This window comes from Abrus precatorius, unplaced genomic scaffold (assembly GCF_003935025.1).
Source record: "Abrus precatorius isolate BTA unplaced genomic scaffold, Abrus_2018 Scaffold7, whole genome shotgun sequence".
Classification (NCBI taxonomy): domain Eukaryota; kingdom Viridiplantae; phylum Streptophyta; class Magnoliopsida; order Fabales; family Fabaceae; genus Abrus; species Abrus precatorius.
The window spans coordinates 34,731,927-34,749,482 of NW_020874417.1; the positions used below are offsets into that span (position 1 = coordinate 34,731,927).

At 27.5% G+C, this 17,556-nt stretch overlaps 1 protein-coding gene across 2 annotated transcripts; it reads right to left on the minus strand.

Annotated features, from left to right (window-relative positions):
• Nucleotides 1-10,905: 10,905 nt before the first annotated feature.
• LOC113872701 (heavy metal-associated isoprenylated plant protein 20-like) lies at nt 10,906-12,334 on the minus strand. Of its 2 annotated transcripts, none has more exons than XM_027510456.1 (3): nt 12,170-12,334; nt 11,995-12,055; nt 10,906-11,492 (listed from the first exon to the last, which is right to left on the minus strand). In XM_027510456.1, the coding sequence occupies exons 1-3, from the start codon at nt 12,239-12,241 to the stop codon at nt 11,200-11,202; spliced, it is 426 nt and encodes a 141-aa protein (XP_027366257.1). In that variant the 5' UTR covers nt 12,242-12,334; the 3' UTR covers nt 10,906-11,199. The 2 variants fall into 2 exon arrangements, with proteins under 2 accessions (XP_027366257.1, XP_027366256.1); XM_027510455.1 differs by having other exon boundaries at nt 11,995-12,070.
• Nucleotides 12,335-17,556: the final 5,222 nt, after the last annotated feature.

Below are 17,556 nucleotides of genomic sequence, written 5' to 3' on the forward strand. Positions count from 1 at the left end.
CAGTTCTCAAAAGCAAACAAAACAAAGGCACATGGGGTTGGAGCATAAACATAAAATAATATTAAAAGTGAACAGCAAGAATGCAAGCCAAATGCCAAATGCCAAGAAAGAAAAACAGTAGAAAGCACCAATAAAAAAAGAAAATGCAGTGAGAAAGAGAGAGATATGAAAAAGTCAGAGGGAGAATTCAAAGGGTGAAAAGGTAAATGAGAGAGAAAGAAAGAAAGAAGAGAGAGAATTGCGGGATTGCTCTGAATTCTGAAATGATGTGATTTAACGTTAAATACTGAGGGAAAACAATAAAAGAAGAACAGCGACTTGACATGCCGAATTCATACTCTGTACCCTTTGTCACATCTCAATGTACTCTCTTTTTTCTCGTGATATTCAAATCAAACATCATTTACTGCTTCTTTTTAAATTACTTCCTTACATCAAAATATTTACATGCCTCCTTGTTGCAATTTGCAATTTTGTCCCTTGTGATGGGTTGTGAGAGCAAATATAACCTCAGAATGAAATCAACCACCTAAGCTTCTCGTGGAAGATGAAGATTTTAATTGAGGTCGAGTATGACTCTTCAACTCTTGTAACTAGTAATGATATTTTTACATTTATTTACAATGTATAAAGTAGATATAAGAAAAAAAAACCAAGTTCTATAAAAAAAAATCAAATTAAAATATGATTAAAAAAGATAATAAAAAATAAATATAGAGAAAATGTAAAAATGTTTTTTACTGTTCATGTATTAAACTTCCACAAAATACAATGTTAAATTTGTTCGTACTTAGTTACCACCGTCAAGGCGTCTACTGCTAGAGACAACATGAGAGACAAAATGCTTTCCCTTATAAAGTCTGTCTGCGAAAATTAAATTGGAGTGTATAAAATATGTGTTTAGAAAAAATTCTAAAAATAGTTTATATTTTTAAAAAAAATTTGTAGTACTTTTTAAATATATTTTGTTAGAATAAAATTTTGGAGTTTGTTTCAATTAATTTTATTATTAAATTTATAAGATATGTTTTTTTTAATAATATTTACTGAAGTTATATTTTTAAATATATAAAAAATAATAATACAGACTCAAGTAGTACATGATTATAGTGTTAATACATTCTATTTTAACTCTTTTTTAGCTTATTTTTAACAAATTTTTTAATATGTATAAACATTACAAAATATAATGATATATATATATATATATAATTTATTACAAAGTATAATATTTAGCGAGATCAAATGTATTCAATTATGTTAAATTGAGTTATTTATTTCATCCATGTCTACATATACATTCTAGTGCAATAGACGCACATTAATTAAGGTTAATTTTTTAAGCGTGAAGTACATACTAAATCAAAGCATGGCTTAACAGGATGAAAGATTGATGTAGGTAACATTTGAACAAACTCCTGTGATATTGTAAAATGTTTATTTGATAATGTTTCAAAGTTTTGTTTTTTTTTCTAATGTGCTACAATTTTATTTCTTCCTACAGGGATTGCAGACTATAGGACGCATTGCAGAACGATGAAGGAGCTACATTCGAATGGAATGCATGAATCGAAAACTGGTGGGGTCTTATACCTACCAAAAATTGGGTTATAATAATGATTTACCTTGTGGATGATGACTTGTTGGAATATATAATACAGATGAAGTAATGAATGAACAATGAAGAGCTTAACCGTACGTACCTTGGTGGCAGTTCACAATCCTTGCTTTGCGACCTTTGTCTGAGGCTTTATTTTCGCTATCCATATGCTACCATTGTCACGACTTGTTTGTCTTTTGATTGGAGTGTTTGGAGCTAATCAACAATCATAATATTCTACCAATAAATCATTTCCTACATACAAATGTAACAATCGAAACATTGCTGGCTGCCAGTTACTTCGCATGCAGTGACCAACACATGAATTTGCATGTGACATCATATTAGATCAATCACTTGCTTCTATACATCGTTTCTCCCGTGGAACTGGAATTGCTTTATCACCTTCTATTCCAATAGTAAGTTATGATACGTATACAAAAACCACCCATTGTTTCAAAGAAGAAAATAAAAAAAAAAGGAAAAAGCTCAAAATAGATAAATCATAACTATGTTGTTTTCTTTGATATATGTAAAGTTTAGATGTTTTTCTCATAATAAATCCATGCTCTACACTTGCCATGTTTTATTCTCTCTTTTTTTCTTTTGATCACACCAAGGAGAAATAATATTGAGTTTATGGTTTCTTGCATTGTTTGTACTTTGTACCACATGAGTGTGTAAATAATTCAAATTAATCAAATCAAGTAGACTAATCTGAACTTCTTTTTGCTCAATACTAATTTTGGTTCAATTTAATTAGATCCAGCTTGACTGAGCCATCAAACAGCATCATTATAATTAATTAGACGATTATTAAGGTTTTTATAACTTTATTTGAAAGATGTTTTAAAATAAACATAAATCAAATATCTTGGTATTTATATGTATATATTTTCATATATTTCCTTTTCTACGTCTTTAAAGTTATTTAAAAAACTTTGAATGAACGACCCCATACTTAACTTGCTGCACATAAAGTTCAGCTAGTGTTAAATTTTAAATTATGAGAACTTTTCAACTGTAAAACTTTAAAGATAAATCTATTAAATTTACAGCTGTTTGTGAAAAAGTTAAAAGAATAATTTAAAATTATATATATATATATATATATATATATATATATTAATTCTAACTTGAGCAAGAAATTATATATATATTTTTTTATAACCACTTATTAAATAATTGTTTGATTTTTTCAAATATTTTGGACGACATGATTTTTTTTTTTTTGTCACCAATATTAAGCTCAACAAGAAATGAGAATGAATTGGCCCAAACGGAACGACTTAGCCCAACCATGATCAGATCCCTAATCAAGTGCTCATAAATTCTCACATTTGTGTGGTTTCAAACTATCCAATATTCTCTCTTTGCAGTATTTTCTTGTGAGTAACTGCAACACCTTTATTTCATAGAAACTGTATATTAGTAAAAAATATTTTAATAATAAATTTCCACAGCATAAAAATTTTATTCTTCTTTGGATGTATTGTGGTATTTTTTACCCATTTTCCCGTGTATGCTTCTTGTTTTCTTGCCACCCAGCATATTCAGTCTAAGTTCACGAACGTTGATCCCATAGATGCGATAAGTACTTTAAGACGATTAAAGAGAGAATCTTTGTGTTAAAAGCCTGAAACAATTTGTACCCTAGCTATGGAGCAAGAAAATCTTTACCCTCATTGCTATTTTGGACAAAGATCCTTATATTCCACACCATTAGCTCTAAAATTATAAACAAATATTGTATAATGAAAGTTTATTTCTTCAAAAGAGTATTCGGAGTCATTTACAAAGCTGGTTCGCAATTACAAGATTGAGAAGATAACAACTTGAATTTGAAAGGCCAAGTGGGGAGAAGGGATGGGAATGGTTTAACTAAGGAAAGGAGAGTTAGATAAAATTTAGATTTTAACCATTTATGGCCCCAAATTAAAAAGCACATCCTCGTTTAAAAGCTATTTATGGTAGGCGATACGCATAGAGCAATTTGGGAGGGAGATATCAGAAATGACTTTTGGTTTGGGCATCGTGTCATATGTCACAAGATTTGTTTTTTATAGGCTATAATGAGAATAATAATATTAATATAGGGTGTATTAACAGAGGCAGAGTGCACGCAATCACACAAAGGCTGTGAAAATGTGTGACGAGTGGACTTGGGACTAGAGAAGGGTGGGGTTCAGTCACCAGTATGAGCCCTTGTTAGGTCATCATTACTTGCTACTCCCAAACACCTGCATCTTGTCTCTACAAAAAGCTCTTTTTCCTCTACTTTTATGTCTTTGCTTCTCCATCAAGTCTGTCATTTTTCTCTGAAAATATCAATTAGCTTTAACTGCTACTCACTTTCTTATTATTATATAAATAAAAGTGAGAATATTATTATTAAATTGTTTTTTTTAAGAAGCGTGTAACATAAGAAGTGTCCAAATAAGTGTATTAATAAAATAAATTGTTTCTAAGTCCTTAAATAATGCTTCTGCTTTAATCCATTTTTTGTAATCATGCATTACTGCACTTGTTTGTCATAGTTCTACCAAAACAGGCATGTTCCCGCTCTAGACTTGACCAATGACAGCGCAAGCAGAAGCCACTGCAACCCATAACAGCAACTTAATAACGGAGGATGATTCTGGTTTTTGTGTTGTTCAACACTTATTGAAATATAATGTTTAAAACTTAAGAAACTGCTATGCTTTTGTAGAGCTATATCAGTAAGGAAACTAAACCTAAAAATTCAAACAAAATACAAAGACCAAAATAAAAAGTTAAAGGAATTAAACTACAGTCGTAAAATATAAGGAATACAATTTTTTTTCACAGAACAAAGAACAAAAATGGTGTAGGCCCAACAACTGACAAAAATGGTGTAGGCCCAAATGAGTGGGAACGCTGGCCCATCTACTGCAACACAACAATGACGAATGACGGAGCGAAGCTTGTGGGTTGGACAGAGGCCCATACTAAAATAGTGGTGGACACGAGTACACGACCCATAACCACAACAAAATTAGTTAATTTACTCTCTTTTTTTCAGCCAATTAGAGATTGATATGTTGACAAAAAAAAAAAAAAAACCGAAAGAGTAATTCGTAATGAATTTACTTAGACTTCAAAAGAACAAAAATCAATAGTGAGCCATTATTTTATTTAGTAAAGAACGCTACAATACAATGTTTCTTAATAATGGGTAAATGTGTGATTATGTCTAACTTGGAGATAGGAGACTAACTATAATCAGCAATGACATAGCAAGGTTGAGTTATCCACAGCGGAATATAGGACCATATGATAGATGGATCGTCCTTCTATTATAAAATGGAATATTTGTTTGACCAATTTACCCTCAATATGTATACAAAAGAAAGCAAGACTTTTGCAAAAGGAAACAAACTTTAGCTAGGAGTGGGACTTCTTAACCTTTAGAACATCCTACTGTTCTACTCGCACCAACTATTTGGAATCTAACCTTTCAAATTGCTTTCCGTTTTTGTTTTTTGACAATCTAAAGGTGAAAACTACCAACGGAAAAAACACCCAAATTCGTTTACAGCCTTATTCCTTTCGGCTTATGTTCAAATGTTCTTTTTTTATAGAAGGATGTGGAGCTGCTAAGAGGCGTTGGAAATATCTCATAGCTTGATTGAACCCATCGTAAAATTGGGCTAATTCGATTTCACTAAGATAATGACGAAAAAAAATGGATAACTACAACGAGGAAATGAAAACAATTGATCTCCCATAATTTTCTAATGAATAAGTATATCCAAAACTATTTTAGAATCATCTTCTGATATATTAGTACTTAATCACTGTACCACCTACTTGTTTGTTAATATAAATATATAGTTTAATATGAATATCTATAAAAATTTCTCAATAACATTATTATTAATTATTACTTATGATCTAAAAAAAATTGTATTACTATAATTATAATATATTTAATTTAGTATTAAATAATATATTTACACATTTATGATACCTTATATTACTATCCATTGATAATTTATTAATCAATGAAAGAGTTTCCTAATAAAATTCTCTTAACTATGGGAGAGTAAGTGCTTACATAATGTATAAAATGTTTACATAAGTAATAAGTCAATAGCAAATAATTTCCTCAAGTTTACTTCAAAATCTTTGCATTTGCAAGTTGTGGTGCGGAGGTGGTGTAGTCCCTCGACGTCAATGAACGTTCTTAATCAATTGCTTATAGTTAAATGGACCAGCTTGAATATGTTCACATTTACATACAAATTTTCGTGCTCAAAATCCTTTAAAAAAAGTTTATTAATTGGACTAGTTTGCGGGTCCGTTCTCAAACCAAAATGACCATTGCTTAGTTTACTTGGAAAATATACAGTGAATTTTTAAAATGATAATTTTTTGTTATTGCTTTACATGCATGTTATTATAACACACGTGCATGCATCTAGATCCAACGTAGACCTCGATCTTCTTTACATGGATATGAATATTGGCCTTTTTTTTTCTGGATTGGAAGCCACACATCACGAGCTTAATTCCACCACGTAAATGGAAGTGTAGTCACAAATCATCCAACTCAAAGTTTTTTTTTTCTTCCTCTCTAAGACACACTCGTGCAATGCCAAAAGAACAAGAATGCTAGAGTTACGCTTCGTGTTCCCTAGTGGAGGGATCCTGTGCCAAATAATAGCCGGTTACTTTTTCTGAAGATTAGCTTTATGCAAATGGAATATAAATATATGGACCCATCAACTTTTCGTCCCCTACCAAAATAAAAATAAAAGCCAAACTCGATAGAGATAGAACAATTAACTATGCTCTCATTATTTGTTCCCGCAGGATATCCTTAGATATGTATCCCTGCATTTTGGTTGGTAAGAAAGTGCACAATTTACGGGTTTGCATTAAATGCAGAACCTCTTGAATTACGTGCCTATTCTCATTATCGTTAAATTCTTTTTGCCTTTATACTTTTCAAAAGGGTCAATATTCATCATATTTATGAATTTCTCACAGACAGAAAGAAAAAAAAGCCTGCGGTAAGTAAGAGCAAAGATAAGTTTCCTTTGAAACCTTATCTTATTCCTAAAAGCTACGTTGGAGTAATTTCATACCAAGTGGAAGCTTTGAGTTTCATTACATGATTGGGGAATATGAAAAGGTCTGGCCACTCACTTTCGTGCCAAGAGTCTCCTTCAAGCCATTAGACGCAGTAAACATCTACTTAGACGTTATTTATTAATTGATGATGGAATGTGACAATCAGAAGGGTAACTATGATTGATCTTTCTATATATTAAAGATAAATACAAGGAAAAGCGAAGGAGCTAAATTTAGTAAAAAAGAAAAGCATAGCAACAAAATGTAATAATAAGAGTTTAATCTCAATATATTATTATTATTATTAAAAAAAAAATTATACTTAATAGATAATATTTTGTGAATAATTTTAAAACTAATTATCATAAATAGCAATAATTTTCAATAATTTACAATTAGTTATGAGTATAAAAAAATGTACTTCATTACATTCTAACTATATTTATGTAATAATTAATCATATACTATATTACATAGTATTGGTGAATATATTTAATTTAAATATAGTGACAGTGTAAAAAAAAGTGTTTACATCATTATTCTAATTGATTGTTCGTGCAATATTTTATACTAATAATATATTAAAATTAAAATTTTAAATGAATATTTTAAAAAATTAACTAAGTTATTAGTTACATGACTAACATATAATTAAATTTTGAAAATTAATCTCAGAAAAATGTAACTTAGCACCATAAAGGTTGAACAATATACAACTTCGTATGGCTTACTTTCAAAAAGCATTATTTTGTCTTCTTGACGTTTTAAAATTGTGAAAAAAAAATAATCATATGACTGACGTTTATTTATTTTATTTCAAAACTATTCATATACTCAATTCTCATATATTTATCTATCTCTTTTGAACTTAATTACTACTCCCTAACAAAAGACTAAATTGCTAAGATAAAAAAATAAATAAATCAGTTATATTTTTTATAAATATAAATCTTATTTTAAAAATACCTATAACATTAAATGATGTAATCAGCACTTCATAAACATATATTTACAATAAAAAAAAGATAAAAAAAATAACGATCAATACATATTAAATTTATTTTATATTTCTTATAATTAAGACTAATAAAATATTATATTACGTTATTTATAAAAAAAAATCAAAGTATTAAATTTAGCAAATGCATACTGCTTAAGTTATCACATAGATTTCATGCTGAATATGTATCACAATCACAACACGAGCGACTCTAAATCAAATAAACACAGTGTTTAACATATCCAGTACTACACTAATAGAGAATTTACAATGATGATGAATAATCGATATCTTCTCATGTCATGCTTCTATCCTTTATGGCGTAGGTTTTTCAGGAAAAGAAAAGTTATATGCAAGATGATATTTCACACAACTTAGTGTTTTGGTGTGTACACACTGCACATTCTGTTATATGTAGTCCCAAATTTATACATTTTTTTAAGGGTAAGTTAGCACTTTACAGGAATTTTATTGTTGTTGATATTTGTTTTTATTTTTAAACTTTTAAATTTATATTGATTATTATTACATTGTTATTATATATTTCGATTTCCTTTTTTGCTCATATTTTCACTATAATTATTTTTAATCTCAAGATTCTGTCACTTACATATGAGGTTATATTGTCAAATAGAATCTTTTAATTTTTTTAAAAAAGTAATCATTTTTAAATTTAAATTATTCATACTTTTTCTTATTTATTCAAATTAATTATATTTATTTTGAATACATTTTATATTTTATATTTTCAAAATTTTACTTTAATAAAAAAAAATCCCTTCACGTGTGGAATATTGACTATTTCCTTATATCATAAGCATGATAATTTAATAAAACTTTGATTTGATATTACATAATTTAATTGATTTTTGTCTTTAAATTTAAATATCAAAAATAGTATAATTTTATAAAAAGAAATGTATTATATTTTATATTTTTTTAATAAATATTTACTATTTAATATTATTTAAAATCAATACTAAAAACTAAAATTAACAGTCTTCGATCATATGCTATCGCCTGACATTTTGCAAAAATCAACCACCGTTAATGCATTAGCATTCCACTCTACTGTCCTTTTGTTCTAAAATCCCAAAATTTAAGGAAAAGCAAGATACCATGATGTCTACTGTTTGACAAACATGACAGCAGATTTTTATTCTATATTATTTTATTTACAAGGAAAGTTAATTTTCTTTTCTTTTTAAAATCATTGGAGCTGTAAGAATGATAAACAATTTTACAAATAATTAATCAAGTACAGAGTTAATAAGAATCCAGATTTTCTTTCATTTGTTATTACTTGAAAGTCTGCTGCCAATGCGATCATTTGCACCTGCCTGCAGTTATATTGGGGTTATTTTTCTTGTTATAATTTTTATAGTAAAATGATATTAAAATATACAAGATAAAATGAATAATATGAAATAGTAAAAATATACTATATTTTTGATAAAAATATTCTTAATATTTTATCTCGTTATAGGTATAAATATTTAATAATTGTTTAAATAACTTTAAATTTGACCTTTTAATCAATTGAACTTTTAAAAAATCCAAAGTATAAGCTATTTAACAAATAAACGTAGTGCGATGACTTAAGTCATATATATTTTAGGTTATTATTTTCGAACAGGTAACATCATTACATATGTTCTCGGGTTTTTTTAATAATTTTTTTTGAAATTATAAAAATATAAATATTTTAGTCAAATTATAGAAATATAAAAAAAATAAAAAATTTTATAGCAGCTTTTAACAAAATAAATAATCAATAACAATTTTTCATATTTTAAAATATTTTTATTATTTTAAAAAAATTTATAGACAATTTTTATTTTTTTGTAAAAAATTGCTAATAATTTTAGAAACTTTATTATTATTATTTTATTTTTAAATTTATGTACTTATACTAAAGATCAAATGACACTTTTTAAATTCTATATTTTATAAAAAAATTTAAATATTTTATTATTATTATTTCTAAATATCATATATAAAAAATTAATCCGAAAGCTAGACTATTCGCCTTTTTCTTAATAGATAGATGATTCATTCATGATTTGCCAAACAAGCACTGTGGGGAAGTCGGCAGATACCATAAACAGGCTGTGATAAGATGTGGCCATCAAATATAATATAATTCTGTTGACGGTGAAAGAAATCTTTTAAACATTCTCTACAAAAGCGTACTTAATTTTTTTTTATTATTATTATTAGGTTATTTTGAAAATTATAATTAAAGTTTTTCTAAACAAACCATTAAAATTACCAAATATACACTATAGATAGCAGATAATTAAGAAAATTATTTGAGCATAATCTAATCTAACGCGTTTCTTGCAAGCACCTTGAAATTTTATATTTTAACACAAATATTTGCACCACATTTATACATGCTTAACACAGAATAACATTACGTAAAAAACAAGTTACTAATTATAAATTAATTCAAAATAATTTTCGTTTACTAGATACCTTCACAGCTTCAACACAGTAATTAAGGTAATAATACTTGAATTTAACTCAAAATAGTTAAGCTAATGGCCTTTTATATTTGACTTCCAATGTGAAAAAAACCATTATAATATATTTAATATAATAATATTTTAATTCCTAAAATTGTAATTTTATTAACTTAGTTCTTTAAATTATTAAAAAAAATCATTCTAAACCTGTAACTTTAGTCTTTAAGATTATATGCATTTGCTAATTTAAGTTTTGACATTATAAAGGAAATATTTAAATATTGAATCAAAATTCAGATATTTTTATCAAATTCTATCACAAAAGATGGAATAAACACACATTATTTTCTTTATCAAATATTTAAACACACGTTATTATCTGCATCGATCCTCGTAGGTGTTACATTTAAGTTGTATTTATGCACAACACATTAGTTAGATTTTTTTTTATAACGCCAATCATCATATATATTTCTACTGTTGTAACCCTAAGTTTAACTTCAGGCTTATTAATAAAGGAGAATGTTTTACGTGCTGCTTGAAAATAGTTTAAGGCATTTTTTTTAACATTTTAGATGTGTTTTTAAGACGTGTAGATAAAAAAAATAAAGCAATTGATGAAAAAATACATACAATATTAATTTTAAATAATTCAAATAACGATATCGATTTAGAAACCCTAGTACATAATTACTTTGAAATATTTATTAAGAAAAGCTTTATACAAGATGATCATGGAGTAGAACATAGGGATTATACAATTTAAACACAAGTTCATAACTATCACAACGATTGCCTACGAGGTACAAACATTATTTCTACATATTCTTCTACGTTCTATTCTAATTACTCATAAGCATAACCTGATATATTTAAATATGGATAGTAAAGCTTACAACGAGTTCAAAAATACCCTCCAAGTCTTTGTGAATAGTCCCCAAAATTGATCAAAGAAACTATGCACATATGGGAACAGTGAACCATGTGAACATGAACTTGCAAGCTGGTCCTTCTATTGCATGACTAAAATTGCGTTACATAATTGAACATGCGTTAGGGTTATCATCGCTGAAGAGAGTGGCGAGCTTCTCATCGGGTGCATTTGGGTTAGGAAGAGCTAGTTCAGTGTTTCTCACATACCCAGAAGGTGCTTTCTTGTCGTATGCCTGTGCTACATAGGGATATGCCACCAAGTTATATTGAATATAGGGCCAAAATTCAGCTCTCTTTCCTGTGCTCTTCACTTTCTTTAGGACCTTGTTTCTATCCACGTAACCTGTCACAGTTACCTTGCTTTGCTTTCTATTCACCTCTACTTGCTTCACACCTGGATTAATGTTCTAAAATTATTTAGTCCCAGTCGATAATAATTTTTTTCTAACACTAATAGCATAATTCTTTTTTAATTTGTATAAGGTTTCTCGTATAGACACTTAACTCTTTTTTTAATTACCAAAAACATTTCAGTGAAGCCTTTTGGAAACTTAATCTGAACGTTCTCATAAAGCAAAATAGCAAACTACCAAAAAATTATGCAACTTGAAATAAGAACATAAATACATATTTGGTGTGTGGGTATGAACTTGTTGTTTACCGTACAAGAGAGGAAAAAATGTCATGTCAAAGCTATTAATAGTTATAAGATAAAATAGTCTCCAATTTTCCTACAAGCTAAAATAGTTTACTTTGAACTATGAAATATAAAGTCTCTGCTTGATTTGGTTGTTTACCACATACGAAGTAGCCTTTGTATTTGGTTCTCATGAACAAGTTAGGACTGGTAGAGACGGAAATAAGCGAAACTGAGAGAGTAAGAGAGAGAGATGAACCTGACATGTTGGAAACAGAGTTCCGAACTCTTCTTTCACAGCCATCACAGTCCATTTTCACCTTGATTTCAACCGTCTATAGAAAAAAAGGGAGGGAAAAAAAATCAGTTTTTGCTTGAGATTAAAACAACCATAAACACACACATACACACACGGGATAGGAGTTCATTAAAACCTGCATTGGTTTGCGTTTCTTTTTCGAAGTGGAAACAGAGAAGTGATCTGAAAGGTAATCAAGAACACCCATTTCCTTGGTTCTTTTTGGAGCAGAGAAATGAATAGAGAACTCCACACAACAGAAAAAAAAACAGGGGAGGGAGGGAGAGAAGACAGAGCACAGTACTTGTGTGTGTGTGTGTGTGAGAGAGAGAGAGAGAGAGAGAGGGAGGGAATGGGGAGTCTATAACAATATTTTGGGACATCATATTATAGGTTTATAAAGAAAGTGGTTTGCTTAATGTATGCGCAACTTGTGGTAAAATTTAATGTATAAAATAAGACTTGGATAATGACTTTTGTCTCTAATCAATAATCATGTTCCTCTCCCCAAATATCGCTTGACACGAATAGACAAAATTATTGAACATAGGTAGTTAATTATTTGGGAATGATAAGGGTAAAATGTGTATTATCAAAGTCAAGCCGCAGTCTGAGTGGTTTCTTTTGCTCAAAGAAACGTTTACTATTTCAACTTTCTTTTCATTGTTCTGCAGAATGCAAAGTATCTTGTTCTCGACACCTGTACCTTTGGGATTTGACTTCACACCGCGTGGCTGCTTCTCTTAAATTTAATTCAGAACTTGTTTCTTCAGATACTCATGCACACTAATATTATTAAGCCAAATGCATACCAATATTTCCATCAAAAATTATTTTACAATCAATTGGTAGTAGTTAACTTCTTTCGAAATACCAAAGTTATTCATGAGTTTCATCTTTCTTAACTTTTATTTACAGAAAAAAATAGATTTGTCTAAGATGCTTTCTTGACTTCATTAGTTAAATGAAATTATTTATCTTATTCAATAGTTTAAATAAATCCTTTTTACACATATAATTAAAATTTTAATTTTAATTAATTGAATTAAATAATTAGTATATTACTCAATATTTTAACTGTTTTGAACCTTGTTGGTAATATATTATTATTTTATCTATATTACAATATCATGTATCATGTCTATTAACTGCAACAGCATGAAAACGATTTTAGAAAGAAAAAAAAAAATCCAATCAGTGAATTTCACAGTACAGCCTAAGATTTTGTTCTGCCAGTCAATGTGTGTTCCTTTTTCAGAACGAGATAAAAATAGAATTTTTTATTTATAATTAAATTTAATTTAGATGTGTTAATAATATATTTTTTATAGTATTATTTAATTATAGATTATTATATTGAAAAAACTATTAGTTTTTATAATAATTAGTTTAAAAATATAAGAATAATGTAGTTTAATTGGCTGATAATGTAAACAATTTTACATTTAAATTAAACTCTTGAAAATTTTCGGTTCCAAACTCATTATATTTGAATATTATATAAGACATTAAATAGTTTGCATTAACAGTGCAATTCAGTTAAAAATCAATACTCTACTCAAAAAGAAGAAAATAAAAGAACTTGGTAATCATTAATTTCATTGCAACCATTCTATTGCATCCATAAATGCGATGGATCCTTTCTCTTTTTCTTGGTGGTAAATGATTGTGATGGATCGTTTAATTTGAAGTGTCAATGTTTCTATCTAAACAGTGTGAAACTGTAGAAAACCTACCACATCTATATTCAATTTTGTTGTAGTGATATTTTTTTGTTGGAAAATGGTCGTGACTTGTGACGGATCATTTTGAAGTGTCAGTTTTGTTATAAATATTGAGAGATTGTTTGGTTTTTTTTTTAATATTTTTAATAATAAAAATATCACTTATAGTTTTATTTGTTTTTAAAAATTGTACAAAATAATAAAAATATTTTTTTTATGATTTCACTGCATACTGTAATATTTAAAAACAGGAAATAAAACAATTATATGATATCTTTATAATTAAAAATACAAACAAGAAATTTTTTTTTACAGTTAAATGGTTCCTAAGAAAATCATGCATACCTATATTCTCTCTTCTCTTTGATTTATACCACAACAATTGATTAGTGATATGGTTCATTGGTTCCCATCTGTGTTGCATGCATGCGGTGCAAGGGAAATCATAAAAGTTTATGTGTGTAAAACATACTTAATTAACGTTGAAACTGTCACAGTTCAATGGATAAAGCCCCAATATTTTTTTTATAAAATTGAAGGTTGACCGTCAATCTCACCACCAGTGATTGTCTGCACCTGGCACATGCATAGATCAATTAATGCCTTTCATTCATAATTAGAGATTTGGAACAAATTGAGATAATGCCAAAGCCATTTCAAATCGAAGCTTATTTGAAATACTATACAATATACATGCTATCATAACTTGTTAACCTAATACTATCTATGATTTTTAACCATCCTTGTCAAAATTAGTTGGATGGGTCCGTGCATGCATTATTCAAACAGATGCATGAACAGATTAAGTGAGAGGCAATCATTCAATTTCTATGTTTCTCACTCTCTTGTGGCCTCAATTCATGGATTCCATTGTTACTAAATTTTCGTTTTGTTCGCCTCCATTATTTTTCTAAGTGCATGTGGCACCATCCCATTACATACATGTTTCTCTTGCCCAGGATCAAGCTTTGGTACTTCATCACTTCGTGCCTTAGTGGCACCCTTCTAGCAATTTCCATCAATTAGTGTTTTCTTCCCTTTTGTATGGGACAGATTCGTAATTTGCATAAAATGCCTTTCATAAAAGTTAAGTATGTCATTGTACTAAAATTTTGTCGTATCACATTTTACATTTTTTTATAAGTTAATTTTTTATATTTTACATTTATTGCAGTTTATAAAATATTTAGTGTAACATATACGCTTCAAAAATTTAAAAACTACATTACTGTAGCATAAAAAATAAACAGAATAAATTATAATTTCATGCCTTTAAACCCGTGAAAAAAGTGTAATTTGAATCCCTTTGAACACTTCCCTTAGTTCCGGTCTAATATATGCTTATTGTCTTGCTTTACGCATGTGTTTGTTCGTCGTTCTTTCTATCGTTTTTTTCTTGTAACTTATTTTTTAAGAAAATCCTCTTTGGGAAAAAAGAGATAAAGCGTCCAGTCTTTCTTTCTTTCCTGGGGAAAAGGGCACACACATTTTTTTATAATTTTTGCACGTATGAAGATTGAAAGATGTCATTAATGCATAATTTGCTTCAATGCTTCATTTAAAATTAAACACTGTGAGCATTATATATGAATTTGAAGAGAATAATTTAGTGTAAATGTGCAACTGATCCTTCTACAAGGAATTTGAAGATAAAATTCAGAAGTTATAAACAAATATAGAACTCTACACTCAAAATGCTCTACGTTTCTTAGTCAAGTTAGCTGTTGTGACCTTAATTTGAATTTGTGTAAGCATTGCCTATTCAAACCTTGTCAACATTAGAAGCATTTGCACTCAATAGTTGTTATTTTTTATTAAAAAATTAGAAGGAAAGGATAATACTCCAATTTAAGATAGAGAAAGCCTTTGATTTGGACATAGAGCTCAAAATACTTATATTTAACTCTCTTTAAAAAGATAAATAAAGCTCAAATTTGTAACCTATCATCTGCAAAATTTTAAATTTTGAAAAAATTATATATATTATTCCTGCTTTCCAACATTACTTTAATAGCTTTATTCATATAATTGTAAAAAAAATAAAAAATAAGAGAATTATTATTAAAAATGATATATGATGTTATATTATTTAAATTAAAAGAGATTTCAATAATAAAAATAAATGTATATACATACGTACATACATATATACATATATATATATATATATATATATATATATATATATTAAGCTTGAAGAAATATAAATATAATTTGTTCTTGAAAATTTGTGATATAAGTCATTAAACGATGATAATAAATTTTGCGACTTTTTACTTTTGTTGATAATTTTTTAAATACTAATTTATATTTTTCACCTTGTTATCTTTTTAAATAGACTAAGTTATTTGCTAAGCCTTTAAAATTGATCAGTGCTGACGAATTTATCTTTTATATTGTTTGTAAAAGAAAGCAAGAGCTTAATGTCTGAATGTCTTAAGAATTAAGTTACTTGATCCACAAAAAAAATAATAATTTATTTAGCTTTCTCTATGTTTAACTGCATTGCTTGTTAAAGAAAGAAATACTTCATTCACTTTCTTGGTTTAACCAAAAATAAACACTTGACATTGAAGATAAAATACTGACAAAGAAAATTTTTAATGTATAAACATTCCAAATTAAATCAATGTATAATAATATAAAATCAATATTTTTAAATATAAAGTTTTATTCAATTATAAATGTATTTAATACACCACATAAATAAATATTTATTTAATTATAAAATTATTTTAAATTAAATTAAATTTTATTTTGATAAATTAACAAATTTATATCAAAATAAATTTGTACTATACTAATTTATATTGCTTGTAAAAAAATATATTTATTTTTTTATACGTAACACCTGTAAGGAGATAGAATAGTCACAAACCGATGTCATATTGTGTATATATTTATTTAACGTGCATAAAAAGATAGTATAATATTTTATAAAACCTCTAATGTTGGACATAAGATCTGTTCTGGGTGTTTCGTCTTCATCAAGCATGTAAATTTGTGGTAAGATTCGTATCACTTTCTCAACACCTATGCACGTAACCCAATTTTACTTTTTCAACACGTGTTCACCAAGTACACTTCAGATGTTAAGTACTTAGCAAACTTCTCTTGTACGACAGTACGGATATTCTCATTTTTTAATAATAAATTTTTTGTTATAGTTAACAAAGGAAAATAAAAAAATTGACTTTTAAAAGTGAATTTTTTTTTATCAAATAAATTATCAAAATTAAAACACTATCATATTTATTATTTAAGATGTCAAAATTTAAATTTATTATATTGAAATTTAGTTTATATTAATTCTTTATTTAATATGGTGTATCTATATTAAATTTAAAATTTAAATTAAATTTTTTAAAAAAATTTAAAAGGATGGAAAGTTAACGAAAAAACTAAATAGTCAGGGAAAAAAGTTATATAACTTAATAAAAACGATAACAAATCTAAAAGGAATTCTTATTAAAAATAAAGGCTTTTTTCATACAAAACCTAAAAAAAATTGCCAAGCTTGTTTTTATGATTTGATTTATTATTATTCATAAAAAAAAATTGATTCATCCTTATTTCGTATCAAACCGATACGAATAAGCGTTACTGTAAAGCAATGTCATAGGGATAAAAAAAAAAAACCCAAAGGTAAAATAAACAAATCACATTACCTGGTTATTAATCTAAGAACAGATCGTTACAGATCCAAAAAAACACTTTTTTTTGCAAAGAATTAAAAATTGGTGTAATTCTTCAAGTATTTTTAGTATTATTTTTGAATTTAAGTTTTATCCTAATAATA